This window comes from Macaca fascicularis, chromosome 12 (genome assembly GCF_037993035.2).
Source record: "Macaca fascicularis isolate 582-1 chromosome 12, T2T-MFA8v1.1".
Lineage (NCBI taxonomy): Eukaryota > Metazoa > Chordata > Mammalia > Primates > Cercopithecidae > Macaca > Macaca fascicularis.
Genome location: NC_088386.1, coordinates 11,769,229 through 11,786,165, shown reverse-complemented (window position 1 = coordinate 11,786,165; position 16,937 = coordinate 11,769,229). Strand labels below are relative to the sequence as shown.

Here is a 16,937-nt window from a genome sequence, read left to right as displayed (position 1 = left end):
GGGTGTCTCCATGTTGGCCAGGCTGGTCTTGAACTCCTGACCTCAGGTGATCCACACACCTTGGCCTCCCAAAGTGCTGGGATTACAGGCATGAGCCACCATGCCCAGCTATATAATTTTTAAAACATCTTCATACCCACCCAAAAAAAATCCAAGCTCATTAACAATTATTCCCATTTCCCCTCATACCCTCTCTAACCTCCCCCAACCCCCAACCTCCAACCTAGGCAATCACCAGTCTACTTTCTTTCTCCATAGATTTGCCTATTCTGGACCTTTTATATGAATGAGATCATACAGTTTGGTCTTTTCTAACTGGCTTCTTTTAAGTAGCATATTTAAAGGTTTATCTGTACTGCAGTATGTATCATTACCTCGTTCCTTTTTATTGTTCAATAATATTTCATTATAAGGATTTTTACCACATTTTGTTCATCCGTTAATCTGTTGGTGGACATTTACTTGGTTTGTATCCACTTTTTGGCTATTATGAGTCATGCTGCCATGACTTTTTATGTGAACATACGTTTTCATTTATCTTGGGTATACCCAGGAGTGGAATTGCTAGGTCATGTTTTCATTCTGATTAACCTTTTGAGGAACTACCAGATGTTTCCAAATTTTCTGTACCATTTTGCAGTTCCTCCAGCAGTGTATGAGGATTTTGTTTTCTTCACATCATTGTCAGCACGTGTTACTCTCTATCCTGCTGGGTATGAAGTAGTATCTCATTGTGAATTTGTTTTGCATTTCCCTGATAACTAATTGTATTAGTCTGTTTTCACACTGCTATAAATAAACACCTGAGACTGGGTAATTTATAAAGAAAAGAGGCTTAATTGACTCAGTGCCCCCAGGCTGTACAGGAAGCGTGACTAGAAGGCCTCAGGAAACTTACAATCACGGTGGAAGGCAAAGGGGAAGCAAGCATATCTTCACATGGCCCGCAGGAGAGAGACAGAGAGAAAGAAGCAGGAGGTGCTGCCTACTTTCAAACAACCAGGTCTTGTAGAGAACTCTATCACGAGAACAGAAAGGAGGAGGTCTGCCCCCATTATTCAGTCATCTCCCACAAGGCGTTTCCTCCAACACTGGGAAATAGTGTTCCTCAACACTATTTGACATGAGATTTGGGTGAGGACACACAGCTAGCTAAACCATATCACTAATAATGTTAAGCATCTTTTCATGTGATAATTAGCTATTTTTTTGTATATATTTTTTGGAGAACTGTTCAAATCTTTTGCCTATTTTTGAATTTGGCTGTCATTTTATTGTCGAGTTGTAAGTTTTTTTTTATATTTTCTGGATAAAAGCTTCTGATCAGATCTGTGGTTTGCAAATATTTGCTTCCATTTTTTTTGTTTTCTTGATTATAATAGTTGATGCACAGAAGTTTTGAATTTGATAAAGTCTGGTTTATCTGTTTTTCCTTTATCGCTTGTGCTTTTGGTATCATAGATGAGAAATTATTACCTAACCCATCAATGAGTCTACAAGTTTTATAGTTTTAGCTCTCGCATTTAAGACTGATCCATTTTGAGTTAATTATTGTGTGTGGTTTGAGGTAGGGTTCCAACTTAACTCTTGCATGTGGTTACCCACTTGTCCCAGCACCATTTGTTAAAATGACTGTTCTTTCCTGTTGAATTATCTCAGGGCTCTTCTCAAAAATCAGTTGACCACAAATGTAAGAGCTTATTTCTAGACTTTTAATTCTATTCCATTGATCTGTATCTCTGTTCCTATGCTAGTACTACACTGTCATCATTAGTGTAGCTTTGTTGTAAAATTTAAAATCAAGAAATGTAAATCCGTAACTCTTTCATTTTCCAGCTTGATTTAGCCATTCTGTGTCCCTTGCATTTTCATATGAATTTTGAATAAGTTTATTCTTTCCGGAAAAACAAACAAACAAAAAAAGACGGCAGCCAGAATGTTCACAGGGATTGGGTTGAATCTCTAGATCAAATTGGGAAGTATTGTTCTAATAGTGATATTACATCTTGCAAAGCATGAACGCAGGATGGTCTTTCTGTTTAGTTAGGTATTCTTTAATTTTAATTGTAGTTTTCAGCATGCAAGTCTTGCATTTATTTAAACTTATTTCTCAGTATTTTAGTATGTTTTGGTGCTATCGTAAATAGAATTGTTTACTTTATTAACCAATAGTTTTGTGTGTGAGAGAGTGAATTTCTTAAGATTTTGTATTGACAGGATCATGTCATCATGTCATTTGCAAATAGAGATAAATTACTTCTTTCCAGTCTAGATGCCTCTTTCCTTTTTCTTTGTCTTTCTTTTATAAATATCCTGGATAGAACCTCCAGTACAATGTTGAATAGAAGTGATGAGACCAAAACACTTGTCTTCTTCCTAATCTTAGAGGGAAAGTTTTTAGATTTTCACTAATTATCATATTAGCCATGGATTGTTTATAAATGCCCTTTATCAAGTTGAAGAAGATCCCTTTGTTACTTGTTCATTGAATGTTTTCATCCTGAAAGTGTGTTCAGTTTTGTTAAGTGCTTTTCCTGCATCTGAGATATCATGTGGTTTTTGGTCTTTTATTCTATTAAGGTGGTATATTACATTGATTTTTAGATGTTAAGTTAACCTTGCATTCCTGAGATAAATCTCACTTGGACATAGTATGTAATGCTTTTTATGTATTGCTCGATTTGGTTTGCTTGCATTTTCTTGAGATCTTATATCTATATTCTTACATAATAGGATTTTTAAAAAGATTTTAATTATGGCAAAATACAATAAAATTTACCAGCTCAACCATTTTTAAATATACAGTTTAGTCGTGTTAATTATACTTACTTTTTTTGCAACCAATTTGCAATTTCTTGCAAAACCAAAACTGTACCCATTAAAAAACTCCCATTTTTCTCCTCCCCTCAGCCCTTGGTAACCACCATCCTACTTTCTGTTTCTTTGAGTTTGACTACTCTAGATACTTTATGTAAGTAAATTCATGTATTTGTCTTTTTCTTATTGACTTATTTCACTTAGATTAATGACCTCAAGATTCATCCAAGTTGTAGCATAAGTCAGAATTTCTTTCCTTTCTAAGAGTGAACATACCACATTTTCTTTATTCATTTGTCTATCTATCAGTGGACAGGGTTGCTTTTGCCTTTTGCCTATTGTGAATAATGCTGCTAAGAATATGGACGTATAAAGATCTCTTTGAGGCCCTGCTTTCATTTCTTTCAGGTATACACCTAGAAGAGGAATTCCTGGATCATAGAACACATGGGCTTTTGGTTTTGTTTTTATAATTTGTTTAAAATCAGAATTCAGATATAGTCTACACATTTTGATTGGTTTATATGTCTCTTAAATCTCTTTTAATTGAAAACTTCCTCCTTCATATCTTGTCTTTTTTTTTTTTTTTTTGGTAATTTATTTGATAAACGAATCAGGTTATTTGCAATGTATTTCCAACGGCGTGAATTTTGCCAGTTTACATCCTCAAGATGGTGTTCTCTGTGTTTCCTAAAAGTGGTACATGTATGGCTTAAGCATCTTAGGTCATATATTCTTTCTTCAAAAGCACATAATGTCTGATTGTCTTTCTTTTTGTGAAGTTAGCACCCTTGAGCAACCAATCCCTGCATTCATTAATTCATTAGATTTGCAAAATAATGATATTCTAATTCTATCATTCTGTCTGTATTAGCTGGACTACTTCTTTAAAGAGAAACTTCATATTTACTATTCGGTTAGCAAGTAGTATAGCATGTGTAGGGAAGGCAAGAAAAACATTTGATTCTTTCCCTTTATCTACAAGCTTTCAATATAATGAATCATTTACTAGCTTCCTCCAAGGGTGATGACTTAACTTTCGTTTGGGTATTATTTTGAAATCAAGGATTTAAACATAGTTGATGTGTTTCAACCCATTGTAGTTTTTTTGTTTTTGGTTTTTGGGTTTTTTTTGAGACGAGTTCGCTTTTGGTGCCCAGGCTGGAGTGTAATCCATCTTGGCTCACTGCAACCTCTGCCTCCCAGGTTCAAGCAATTCTCCTACCTTAGCCTCCCGAGTAGCTGGGATTGCAGGCGCCCACAACCAGGCCCAGCTAATTTTGTTTTTAGTAAAGACGGGGTTTCTCCATGTTGGTCAGGCTGATCTTGAACTCTTGACCTCAGGTGATCCGCCCACCTCGACCTCCCAAAGTGCTGGGATTACAGGGGTGAGCCACCGTGCCTGGCCTATAGTTATTTTTCTTAATGATACCCAAATTGTCTTATTTTTGGCCGGTGGGAACCTGTTCAGCTTGGCTTCTGAGTCCTTTTGTCAAGACCCTGGTAACTTTGATAGCTTTGTTACTATCAGAAAACATGTCCAGGCCCAGCTTGTACACCTTGTGCCCCTGATTTAGAATCAGTAGTTTCTCCAAGAAGCGTGGTTCTGTGTATTGAGAAACTATTTTAGGCACCAACCTAAGGGCACTAAGGACTTTTATTTGCTTGGGTTAATTTTTGTCTCTCAAAATGTTAAATTGCACAACCAGGAAAATACATTTATCATAGGTTAATGCTTATGCTTCCAATACAAATTCAGGACCACAGTGTTTTTACTTAGCTTCTTTTACATCTTTAACAAGAATACTGGTTCTCTACAATATTAGCAGTGAAAGAGTTAGAATATCACAAGTACTCCACATTACACAACTGTTTCAAAATAACAACACTACCACTATGAACAGCATGGCTAATAAAAAGAGTTTTCCTTTTTTTCACAGCACTTTTTGCCCTTTGAGTATATTCTCCCACAGATATTCAGTCAAATTTTACTGAGGTGTTTATTTGTTTGTTTGTTTGCAGTATTTTTGAGACAAGAGTCTTGCTCTCTTGCCAGGCTGGTATGCAGTAGTGTGATCACCACTCATCGCATCCTCAACCTCCTTGGCTCAAATGTTCCTCCCGTCTCCACCTCCCAAGTATCTTAGGACTACAGGCACATGCCACAGCATCCATTTAATTTTTTTTTCTTTTTTTGTAGACACAGGGTCTTGCCATGTTGCCCATGCTGGTCTTGAATTCCTGACCACAAGTGATGCTCCCACCTTGGCCTACGGAAGTGCTTTTATTACAGGCACAAGCCACCATGGTCAGTCAAATTACTATTTTAAAGTCCCTTCAGGGCCGGGTGCGGTGGCTCACACCTGTAATCCCAGCACTTTGGGAGGCCAACGCAGGTGGGGATCACCTGAGATCAGGAGTTCAAGACCAGCCTGGCCAACATGGTGAAACCCTATCTCTACGAAAGTATAAAAATTAGCCGGGCATGGTGGCAGGTGCCTGTAATCTCAGCTACTCCGGAGGCTGAGGCGGGAGAATCTCTTGAACCTGGGAGGCAGAGGTTGCAGTAAGTCGAGATTGTGCCATTGCACTCTAGCCTGGGTGACAGAGTGAGACTCCGTCTCAAAAGAAAATGCCCCTTCAAATAGCTCTCCTCTATATGGTTGTCATCAACTAGATACGCACATTGATGAGTTTCATGATATTGTCAATTCTTAGGGATTTAAAAATTTTTGTAATTATATGCTATATTTACATTATTCCAAAGTATAAATCTAAAAAGAAGGAAGGTATATTTAATGAAGGCTAGTCTCTGTACCTCTCCTGCTCCCTTTTCCCTCCATCCCTTTATAAGAAACTATTTTTAAAATAATTTATTCTTCCACTGCTTTTTTTTTCTTGACATATACCGACATAGATATTTGTATTTTCCTCCCTTTCTTTTATGAAGGTAATATATTACATGTACTTTACCTTCCTTGCTTTTCTTTACTTAATAAAATAACCTACCCTATAGTTTGTAGACTTTTATACCTTTTCTTCCCAACTAGCTAGTATTCCACTGTGAGAATGTACAGTAGTCACCTGGTCCCTGTTGATGGCAATTAAATTGTTTCCACCTTTTGTGTTATAAATAGGCAATGAATAGCCTCGCTTGTGAATATGTGTTTTCAGTTTCTTTTTCTGGTTAATTTTTTGGATAGATTCTTAGAAGTGGGATTGCTGGGTTAAGAGGTAAATTCGGTTAATTTTGTTATATGCTGCCAAATTCCCCTTTATAGAGGCTGCAGTATTTTAACATCCCTACCAACAACATATAAGTGAGTTTTGCCAATAAAATATAGTGCCAAACTTTATTTTTTAACCAGTCTAGACTGTTAGTGAAAAATGGTATCTTTATGGAGTTTTTTTTTTTTTTTAAAGTAAGCAAGCCAAGTGAGATGTTTGTCTTTTTTGGGGGAAGAGGGCAGTTTTCTGACTTTTCTGATCAATTCTGTTTTTTATATTTTATTTTTCAGAGTCAATACAGATTTGTATGTGAAGCTATTTTGAAAGTTTATGAAGAAGGCTTTGTTAAACCCTTAACAACATCATCAAATAAATAAGAAAGCAGAAAAATCTGGGATATGTGTTGGAAAACTACTTTCCCTTATGTTCACTGTGCCATAATGCTGCTCGCAGGAAATGGCATTTTACAAAAAAAAAAATGAAGAACTCAAAAAAACTTTGAAAACTTCAGCACTGTTGCACTTTATGTTTTAAAAAATGTCACTCTTTCAAAATCTATAACTCATGTATTTGAAGACTGTTTCATGCTTTGCTCCGAACAAATAGTAAATAACTGAGTATGTTCAGGGTAATTTATGAAATTTTGTAGTGGTGCCATGCAATCCCCTTTTGGTAGAATTGCCACAAACAAGGCTCAAAATTCTCATCATCTCTGTTATACACCTGTATAATGAAAGCAAAAAGAAGTAAACATCAGGAGTCAGCTCTGGTCTTTTGCAGTGGTTTGCGTACTTACTATACTGATTACCAGATTTTATTTTTAAAATTTTAGCAATATCATTCTTAATATTAGCCAATACACTGCCTATGGATGCAGCACGTTTCTCCCTGCACACCCTTGTAGAGACCTGCCTGCTGCTCAGAAGAAGAAAGGTGGAATTTGCTGTTCCCAGGAAATGCTGCACATGTCCATTTACCAGCATCTTATAGAAAATATAAATATGAATCTACAAATTCTCTTGGATTTAATAATGTAACTTATATTTATCATAAGGTTGGCTTATTCCAAATCATGTGATTTCACATACTTGATGTAAAAGAATGCATGCATTGTGTCTTAACCCCTTAAGTGCCTTGAGACGTCCTTGTATGTCTAACGAAAAGGCACTCATTTGACCCCACTAGGAGGTATATATGTATATTGTACATTCTTATATTTTTATGCATTTTGAATAAGTTCACATTTTAAAAAACAGCTATATTGAGTGTTATACAGTCAAAGAAGGGTAAGGAAGTCCTGTTTCTTACTCAGTACTTGTGATTTGCTGTAAGAAGCAAAGATAATTTGTGTTCTACTGAGTGCGCACTGCTGCTATGGAATTGTTCAAAATCTGCACATTCCTTTACTTGAGGGACTGAGAGGTTACAGTTTAGCAGCTCAACTTTAAAAGATGCTTTATGCTTCAAATTTCATATTTATTTCATCCCTAACTTTAGGAAGACATCTAACATGCACATTAATGTTAAACATATTGATACTCTAAGCTAAAGTTAGAGCAAATAATTGTGATTTATTCATATCCATAACTAAAATATTATTCTTTAGCACTTATTTCAGTTAATATCAAGCTTTGTTCACATTGATAAATTGATTGGGATTCTTCAAAGAAAGAAACATTGACTTATTTCTTAAGTGTAAATCACTCAATAACTAAAATGAGAGTTTTCTTGGTTTTTTTGTGTACAATTAAATTATTCCATTTTATGTATACTTATTAAGTTATAAGCATGTTAGTAAGGAGACTTTTGACTGTCCAGCCTAATGGAGGATCTGATTCCCATTAAGGATGTGGGAATTCCCATATTTTCCTCTTCAGGTTTTTTTAAGTCTACAGAGAGATAGAACTTTAACATTGCCCAGTTTGATACAAGTGAAAATTTGCTCACCTATTCAAATGTTATTTTACACAATTATGTGGATTGCGGTTTTAAAAGATTCATTTCCTAGCAGTTTCTGAATATTTCTGTAAGATCTTGATAAAGTTTAGAGTCAAATGGTAGATATTTTGGAAAGCCATTTAGTGTGAGGAGAAAAGTGCACATTTTAAATCTTTGGTATAGTCTAAATGATGTCATTTCAAGCATTCAAAACTCATAATAGTAAATTTCAGGAAATTAAGCTCCTAAACATTAATAGCCAAGATACCAAATAAATTATAATATTAAAATATTTAAGTTTATTTAAAGAGAGAAGTAAACATAACCTTAAGTCGAAGAGAAATTCTCTTATCTATTTCCTGACTACACAGTCAAAACAATATAAGATAGTAATTTATAATCTATTTGATCATTCTGTTCTATAGACAGACAAATATAATGTAGGCTGCTGTATGGCATGATAAATTAAAAACTGCGAAAGTAAAATTATGTTGGGGTCTACATATTAAATAACTGTTTTGGCAGTTTTTCACCTTAATTTTAAAATAAAATTTGTTCTATCTGTATGGACAGAATGTGACAACCATAGACCAAAAGATACCGTTGTATGGATGTAAAGAGACAACAGTCATGGTTGACATGTTCTTTAATTTAGAGCCTTGTTTATACTTGTGAGTTTAATAATTTCTTGGCAATGAGCACTGCTGCCTTTTTGAATCTTCAATGCCTGTCTTTAAATGCCAATCATTAGAAGTTTAGAATTACATTTAAATTTCTCACGTATGAATTTTTCATCTGGGAACTACCCACTGTCATTATTTTTATGTGCAGAAAAGATCCTTTTTTAAAACCATATTTATTGGGATCTTACTTAAATTTAAACTATCCTTTACAACTTCTTAAAATGAATATGCTAATAGATAAGACTTTATCCATTACATCTAAGAATGTTTTAACCTGTATATCAATCTAAATAGGTTTCTAGAAATAATCCTAGCTTTCACACACCATGTAGTTCTAGACTCCATCCATATCAGTGTAACATTGTGTGATAAAATGCCAAATTTCTTGTATCTAAGCTACCCTCCCACTCTTCCAGCCACCCCTACCTCCCACCTTGACACCCTTAAGAAAGCAGTGCTGACTTTTATTCTGACAAGTGGAAATCAATAGTGGTTAATCAAGTGGATTTTGTAAATGCTAAGAAGTGTTTGTGAAAACCTCCCCTTTCTGAGTTAGGATCGTTTTTTCATGTTCATTTCAGGTGTTTTATTGAGCATCTGATTTGTGTCAGCGCCATGTAAATACGATTAGGAGTATTTGGAATAGACTTTACATTCACCAGAAGATTGAGAGTATTTGTTAAACCAGTGCATCCATTCAAAATAGAGGCAGGGTAAACAGCCTAAGAAATGATTTCCTTTCTACAGTCTGCTAGGAGAAAGAGGTGATAGGGGAATGGTTGATGATTTTAATCAAGAGTAAAGGGAACATTTATTATATGAAATCTGACTTCAGTTGTGCAAAGGTATGTTAAGACATTAAGACAATTGCTGGAAGGTTTCAAATATGTGTACACAACACATAGAGATACTTTTATGTGTTTATTTATATGTATATTTCACAAAGGCTAATGCCCACAGAGGAAAATTAGTATTTTAACTTACAGGTTATCATCTGCTGGCAGGGTCTGATCAGGTCTAGAGGATTTAAGCAAAAGTCTCCTGTCTTCTATCTCCACTAGAAGTACTGCAGCTTGAGAGCTGAAAGGAACTCGAAAAATGTTATCCAGTCTTCACTTACCCCATTTTTATCAGCATTAGGAAACAGGGTCCAGCAATGATTATTGATTTAGCAGTCTGGTCTTACATGATCTGCTTTCTAATTATCTAGTAGTCCTATATTATACTGGAACTTCAATAAATTATAACCTATGTGAATATCATAAATTCTTGTGAATTTTTGTCTATTTCCACTAGAGAAGCATACTCAGCCAGTGTTTTCACTTAATAACTATGATGACCTTAAAAGATGTCACTTAAGTTAGAAAATAAGCAGGTTTCAGAAGTGATTCTAATTAGGACCCCCACTCAGTTTGCTAGTCATGCCTGCCTGACAGAACATAAGCTTTTGTAAAGTATTTAGACTGATACACATGCAGTATGAAAACATTATAGACTGCAATTAGAAGACTAATTTTTTAAAAGCACTCAAAATGTAGAACTAAGATTTAGAATATATGTCCATTTATAATGAAATAATTTATGTTCATAATGTGAACATGTAAGAGAAGTAAATAAAGCATTACTTGTTTTATAATCTTATCAGGAAGAGAGAAGGAAACAGTTTATAACAATGTGCTATTTAATATCTGTATTTTGAACATTTAAAATACTCTGATGGTAAGGTTGCCAAAGTAATTTTCAATTCATAAAAGTTGTTTATACCACAATAATGTGGGATATGTTTACAGGCTCTTATTTCGTGGTAGTTACTTTATAGTTCAGATGAATTTGCATTTCAGTCACTTATAGTAAATACAGTATAGTAAATATTTGTTGGACTAAACATCTCAATAATAGGACACAGATAAATTATGCAACAGCCTGCTTTTATGAAAGCTGGTGCATTATGTAAGCTGCCACAGTTAATACTTTGTATTAACATTGCTTACTTCCCCATTTGCTTCACCTATCTTGACTACAGTTGCTGGAACCATTCTTTTTGTGGTGCTTCCTCCAAGTGAAATAACTGTTATTAAAACCTACTGGATTAATTTTATCAAATACCAGACTTACTGATCTGTTGGCAGAGATTTATTGGTGTCTCAGTGTGATCACAATACAAGTTGTAGCAACCATTTTATAAAACTCTTAGAGAATTATGTAGATAAAATGGAAATTACATAATCCTAAAACATTTTTGAGGGCTAATTGATAATTTCAGCAATTTTATCAAGAACCCAATAAATTAATCCCTAATTTGTATGTTTTTTTGTTCAACTTACCATGTCTACAACCATTATCAACACTATTTTATTACATATAGACTTAACTGATTCTCAGCAATTACTACAGTGTGTCTTACAGCGTTATAAAAAACAAACAGCAATCTCTGTGTCTGCCAGAAATTATACTTTTTTTTACAGTCCTGATTAATTTGTTGTGAGTAGACATCACATAATTACTTCTGTTTGCATATAAATTTGCTGCTATTTATGTTTTTCTACTGTAGTATGCTATTGATTTCTGAAGTTGTAATCATTATAATTTTTATTTTAGTAATCCAAGCTAAATGGGCAACCAGAAGTAATATCTGCTAGGGTGCAATCCATCAGCATTAGTTCAGTGCATACATAAGTAAACCAGTTTAAAAAATTTTTACAAAGCAAAAGGTAGTAGCAATATTGCTAGTTAAAGACTACCATTTTAGGGAAAAGTTCAAAGGTTTAACTTCCTGAAACCTTTTAAAATCTTCAGTGCAAGAATGAAAATGTTTGAAAGCCTTGTTAAGCTCATAAAAGTTTCAGTTAAACACTGTAGAGTTTCCTACCTTTGTTGTGTAAAGGATATAGAAAATATTTTTCTATGGACAGAAGGTTGAAACTGTTAACTTCTTTAGTTTCATTGTTTAAAGGAGATAAAATGATATTTGTATGTCTTTCATGCTGTAAAGAAAATGAATGTATCTTTCAAATGTCATTAGAATTATGGCTTGATTCTAAGGATACTCTATTTGTTTAAAAAAAGTCTGCAAGGGATTGAAAAGAAAGGGAAGAGTATTACACTTCATTGTACAAAATGTAATTTTAGAAGAAAAACTAATTTTCATTATAAACAAGAGCAATCATTATTGAAGCATATTTCAAATATAATGTACATTCTTTTTCATTTTGCTCTGCCTCTAGAATAGAAACTTTTCAGAAAATTTGCACATACTGTTTTTAAGTGTAAAATAATTCTAGACTTTTGGAGTGTGGAAGGGTGTTTGTGTGTGAAGGTAATAAATGTGTTGTGCATGTGTTTACCATGGAGAACGTTTCCAGGCTTTGTCAAATGAGGACATTGTTGTGAGGATGTGACTTTTGTGAAGCCAGAAAACGGTGCCTAAGATTCATTACAGTGAGTATGTGCAGCGGCCCCTGACCCAATCAATGGTTTTTGCCTTTTTATTCCCAATGTCGTGGACAGTTAAGACCACTTGGCCCAACTCTGAATTGTAGCAGTGGTGTCTTATATGCTTAAGAGTTTATATTAATTCAGCTGAACAAAAACTACATTTTAAACTACCTTTGTAGGTATGATTAATATGTGCAACAGTTTCTTTAAAAGGTAGTATTTATCACTCATTAAACTTGACTCAGTGAGGACTCTTTATTTCTCTTTCCCCCTCTCCAACTTTTTAACAATCACTAATTTAACACTTTGTGAAGTAAGTACTCAAGTACAAAGTGATCTCTTTCATGAACTTTGCATAGCTGTTGAAAGGATTGGTGTCAGGCCCTCTCAACCCTGGGAGTTACCAAAATTTAGCAATTATTAGTTGTGATAAGCTTAAATGCCACATTGCTAAGTAAAATTGTTACCAGGAATTCATCAAGGAGGAGGAGATAGACCTGCTCACACCCTTAGACCCAAATAGGTGCTGCTGGTTCATGCTTTCTCCACAAATCGGCAGTTAGGTACTTCCCCACTATAGTCACAGTTGAGCCCATTTTAACATACATTCAAAGAAGCTTTTTAGTTTCTACTCCTGAATTGTAGTGTTCCAGTTATTTGCCTTCCTGGGTAAGAAAATTTTAATCCAAGTCTGGGATTCTCTGGCACCTGTCTTTTCCAGTCCTTCAATGAGTTGGCAAGATTAGAGTAGGTCAAATTTCAATGCTCAATTTGATTTTTTGAATTTTAAATAGCACTTTATTTCATGCTGACCACCAACTTAATTTATACATTTTAAAATAAAATTATCCTAGAAGTTTTGTAAATACGGGAAAATTTTAATTAGTATTGGAGGTCATTAGATTGGACGCAAGTTTAAATATAATGATCTCTTCATAGCTTATTTGATGTTTAAGAGGCAACTTGTGTGATCTTAGCTTTGCAAGTTTTCTGTAATTTATGTAGCACAATAAAGGATACCCAGCTGAGTGTGTTACTGGACTCTGAGTTCTCAGCTAGTTTCATCTAAGCTTGGTTTATTATCATTTCTGCTTTGGATTTTTTTGTGCATCACATGAATACTTGGAAATCCATTTGTTTTCAGTGTAGTACCTAGGGTGAAGCAGATGCTGCACAAGTAAGTTTAAGGGAATAAAAGTCCCGACACTTATATACATGTTGAGGGGCACGATTTAAGAGACTGAAACAGTTTACATTAAACTGTTTTTATTTTCTGCCAGTAGACTCTATCTGCTTAAAAAAATAAAAATTGTTCAACCCAGTGTTCTCCAGCATCAGGACATTACAGTGGTAATCTATGTTGTAATCTTTTCAAATAAGAAAAGCTACTCCTTATTCTCTACAGTGTAGGCTTAATTTTAGAACCAATAATTTGCTATATCTGCATTATTGATATTTTTAAGTAGTAGTTTTAAAAATAATTATTTCTATGTGGAGGGTGTTTTAATTTGGGATTTTTTTTCTTGTAACAGGTGCTATTTGTAAATATGAAGGGGGAAAGTCACTTAGTTAAAAGTCTAGCTTATGTCATAATTAAAATACAATTATACATGTCATGTTTGATTCTATTAAACTAGTGACAAAACAACTGGTCCCTTAGTTTCTTAGATTACCTTTCCCCCCATTTCACAAAAATATCTCTTTCCGTATGATCTCATAATTGAGGCAAAGAAGCTAAGGGTTTATTTAAAATGTGTATAAGCTTGAATTCGGTCAACACTGCATAATTTGAAATCACTCTGCATTTGTCACTGCAGCTTACTGTATGCTTGAAAGGCCTTGTGTATTTGTCTTAATTTTAGTGAAAAAATTTCTGCCATTCATGTACAAAAAAATTACAAATACAGCAAACAAAAATGCTGGTTTGCATTAATACTGTTTTAGTCTTAAGAGCAATTTATATTATGTGAAATGCTGTTACACATATTTTGTTGGCCATATTTCATTTTGAGAAACAGTTGTTCAGGTACAAACATGAAAAAAAAAACTAGCTATGACTCTTAATGTTCAATTGCAAAATAAAGATGTGCTTTAGTAATCTAAAGTATAGAAGTTTTGAAGATTATTTTATGGGAGTTTTTTCATGGGCTTTTCTAACAGTGGTTCTATTTAGTAATTGGTTATCAAGAATGATGAGTAAAATTTGTTTCTGGAGTCACTGACTCACATAGTGGCTGTATTTGAGGAAAGGGAGTAGGTGAGGAAGTAAAAGGGAGTTAGAAGAATAAACAGTGTCTGAAGAGGCCGGGTGCAGTGGCTCACGCCTGTAATCCCGGCATTTTGGGAGGCTGAGGCGGGCGGATCATGAGGTCAGGAGATCGAGATCATCCTGACCAACATGGAGAAACCCCGTCTCTACTAAAAATACAAAATTTAGCTGGGAGTGGTGGTGCACGCCTGTAGTCCCAGCTACTTAGGAGGCTGAGGCAGGAGGATCGCTTGAACGCAGGAGGTGGAGGTTGCAGTGAGCTGAGATTGCACCACTGCACCCCAGCCTGGCGACAAAGCAAGACTCTATCTCAGGAAAAAAAAAAAAAAAAAAAAGTCTGAGGAGAAGCTCCTCTTTCATTGTGGCCATTGCTTGGCTCCTCTCCTCTCCCAGTACCAACCCTCTATTCTGGTAATCCTAAGGCTCTCCTTCTATCCCTGAAGTCAGCTTGCCTAAGTGTAGTTAGATATGCCGTTTTTCCTCTGAAAGAAAGTACCTAAAGAAAAGGTAATAAAGCAGAAAGGTGATTTTTGATTATGCCATGCCTTTGTTCTTATGTACATGATAATTCGAACACTATAATGAGAATCAAAATGAGTTGCGACATCCTCTTCCCCATGCCCCAACCTAAGAAAAGCCCCCTCAGGCCGGGTGCGGTGGCTCACGCCTGCAATCCCAGCACTTTGGGAGGCCAAGGCAGGTGGATCACGAGGTCAGAAGATCGAGACCATCCTGGCTAACACGGTGAAACCCCGTCTCTACTAAAAATACAAAAAAAAAATTAGCCGGGCGAGGTGGCGGGCGCCTGTAGTCCCAGCTACTCGGGAGGCTGAGGCAGGAGAATGGCGTGAGCCCGGGAGGCAGAGCTTGCAGTGAGCTGAGATCGCGCCACTGCACTCCAGCCTGGGGGACAGAGCAAGACTCCGTCTCAAAAAGAAAAAAGCCTCCTCGGCCGGGCGCGGTGGCTCAAGCCTGTAATCCCAGCACTTTGGGAGGCCGAGACAGGCGGATCACGAGGTCAGGAGATCGAGACCATCCTGGCTAACCCGGTGAAACCCCGTCTCTACTAAAAAATACAAAAAACTAGCCAGGTGAGGTGGCGAGCACCTGTAGTCCCAGCTACTCGGGAGGCTGAGGCAGGAGAATGGCGTAAACCCGGGAGGCAGAGCTTGCAGTGAGCTGAGATCCGGCCACTACACTCCAGCCTGGGTGACAGAGCGAGACTCAGTCTCAAAAAAAAAAAAAAAAAAAAAGCCTCCTCAAACCAATGGCAACCTCTATTCAATTTCTGGTATTTTCTTCTGGGGTAAAAATGTGTACTTCCATTTGTGTGTACATACACATTTTGTTAAAGCCAACAAGGTTGTGCAGTATGTTCTTCTGCAGCTTGTTTTTTCATCTTGGGATATATACAGATGTTGGGATATGTATATCAGCATATTCAGATCTATCTTATTGTTTTTCACCACTGCCTAGTACTCTATCATATGGTTATACTCTTAATTTCTTAATGGACACTTAGATGGTTTCCATTTCTGCTATGCAAACAAAGCTGCAATGAAAATCATACAAATATTTTTGTTAATTGTTGCAAGTGTATGCATAGCATACACTTGAGCAGTAGGGTTGCTAGGTCATAGGGCACCTGCATTTTCAGGTATTAATATTGTCTAGTTGTTCTCAGACACAATTATACCAGTTTATACTCTTCTACCAAAGCATATGAGAATGTCTGTTTCTCCACATTCTTATTAGAATTTCATGAAACTTAATTTACCTGCTTATCTCAGAGAAGAAATATTTTGACATCCATTTCTTCTGTAAGGCTAAGTAGCTTTATTGATCCCTTCTATTTTTTTTACACTACATTCCTATTGATTCCCTTTCCTCATTTTTATATTAGTTGTTTGACATTTTAATTGTATGAGATGTTGGAAATTAAGGAAACTAGTAATTTGTCAGTCATATGTTGCAAAAACCCATTGTACTTTGACTTTGTTTTGGGGGCTGACGGGAGGAATCTGAGGACATTTTTAATGCTTGTATAAACAAACATACCAATCTTCTTGATGACTTTTGAGTTTGGTGTATACCTACAAAGGTTTTACTCTAGTTCCTAGTTATATTCCATTTGTGACTGAAGCTTTCTTAATCACAATCCAAATAACCAACTCAGAAGACTGATACTCTGCTTTCTCCTTTTGATCTCCCTGGCCTTGTTGACTGCTCTCAATTATGCTAGAGCTCTTCCAGTTCCACCAGTTAAGCTGTAAGCTTGCTAAAATCAGTTGTGCTTATGTGCTTTCATATGCATACAAATTTATCTTTATTATGTCACTTAATGCTATATTCCATAAGCCAACGAAGTGAGGGTGTGAAAAGAAGGTTGGGCTTTTGTGAAATCCTTTTAACGTGAGTCACTAAAATTTTAAGGATTTTTATTTTTTTATTTTTCTTTATTTATTACTATTATTATTATCATTATTATTTGAGATAAGGTCTTGCTCTATTACCCAGGCTGGAATGCAGTGATGTGATCTAGCTCACTGCAATGTCTGCCCCCCAGC

General features: G+C 35.6%; 1 protein-coding gene across 31 annotated transcripts in view; it reads left to right on the top strand.

The window, feature by feature from the left end:
* The window catches only part of PTPN4 (protein tyrosine phosphatase non-receptor type 4), a 293,063-nt gene extending 278,858 nt beyond the window's left edge, over positions 1-14,205 (top strand). For 30 of the 31 annotated variants that reach the window (XM_074008833.1, XM_074008831.1, XM_074008832.1 and 27 more), the window contains one exon: positions 6,336-6,808. In XM_074008833.1, the coding sequence (XP_073864934.1) occupies positions 6,336-6,422 (87 nt within the window). In that variant the 3' untranslated portion in view covers positions 6,423-6,808. Of the gene's footprint in view, positions 1-6,335 lie in introns of all 31 variants that reach the window. The other variant, XM_005572938.4, reaches the window with a different exon arrangement.
* Positions 14,206-16,937: the final 2,732 nt, after the last annotated feature.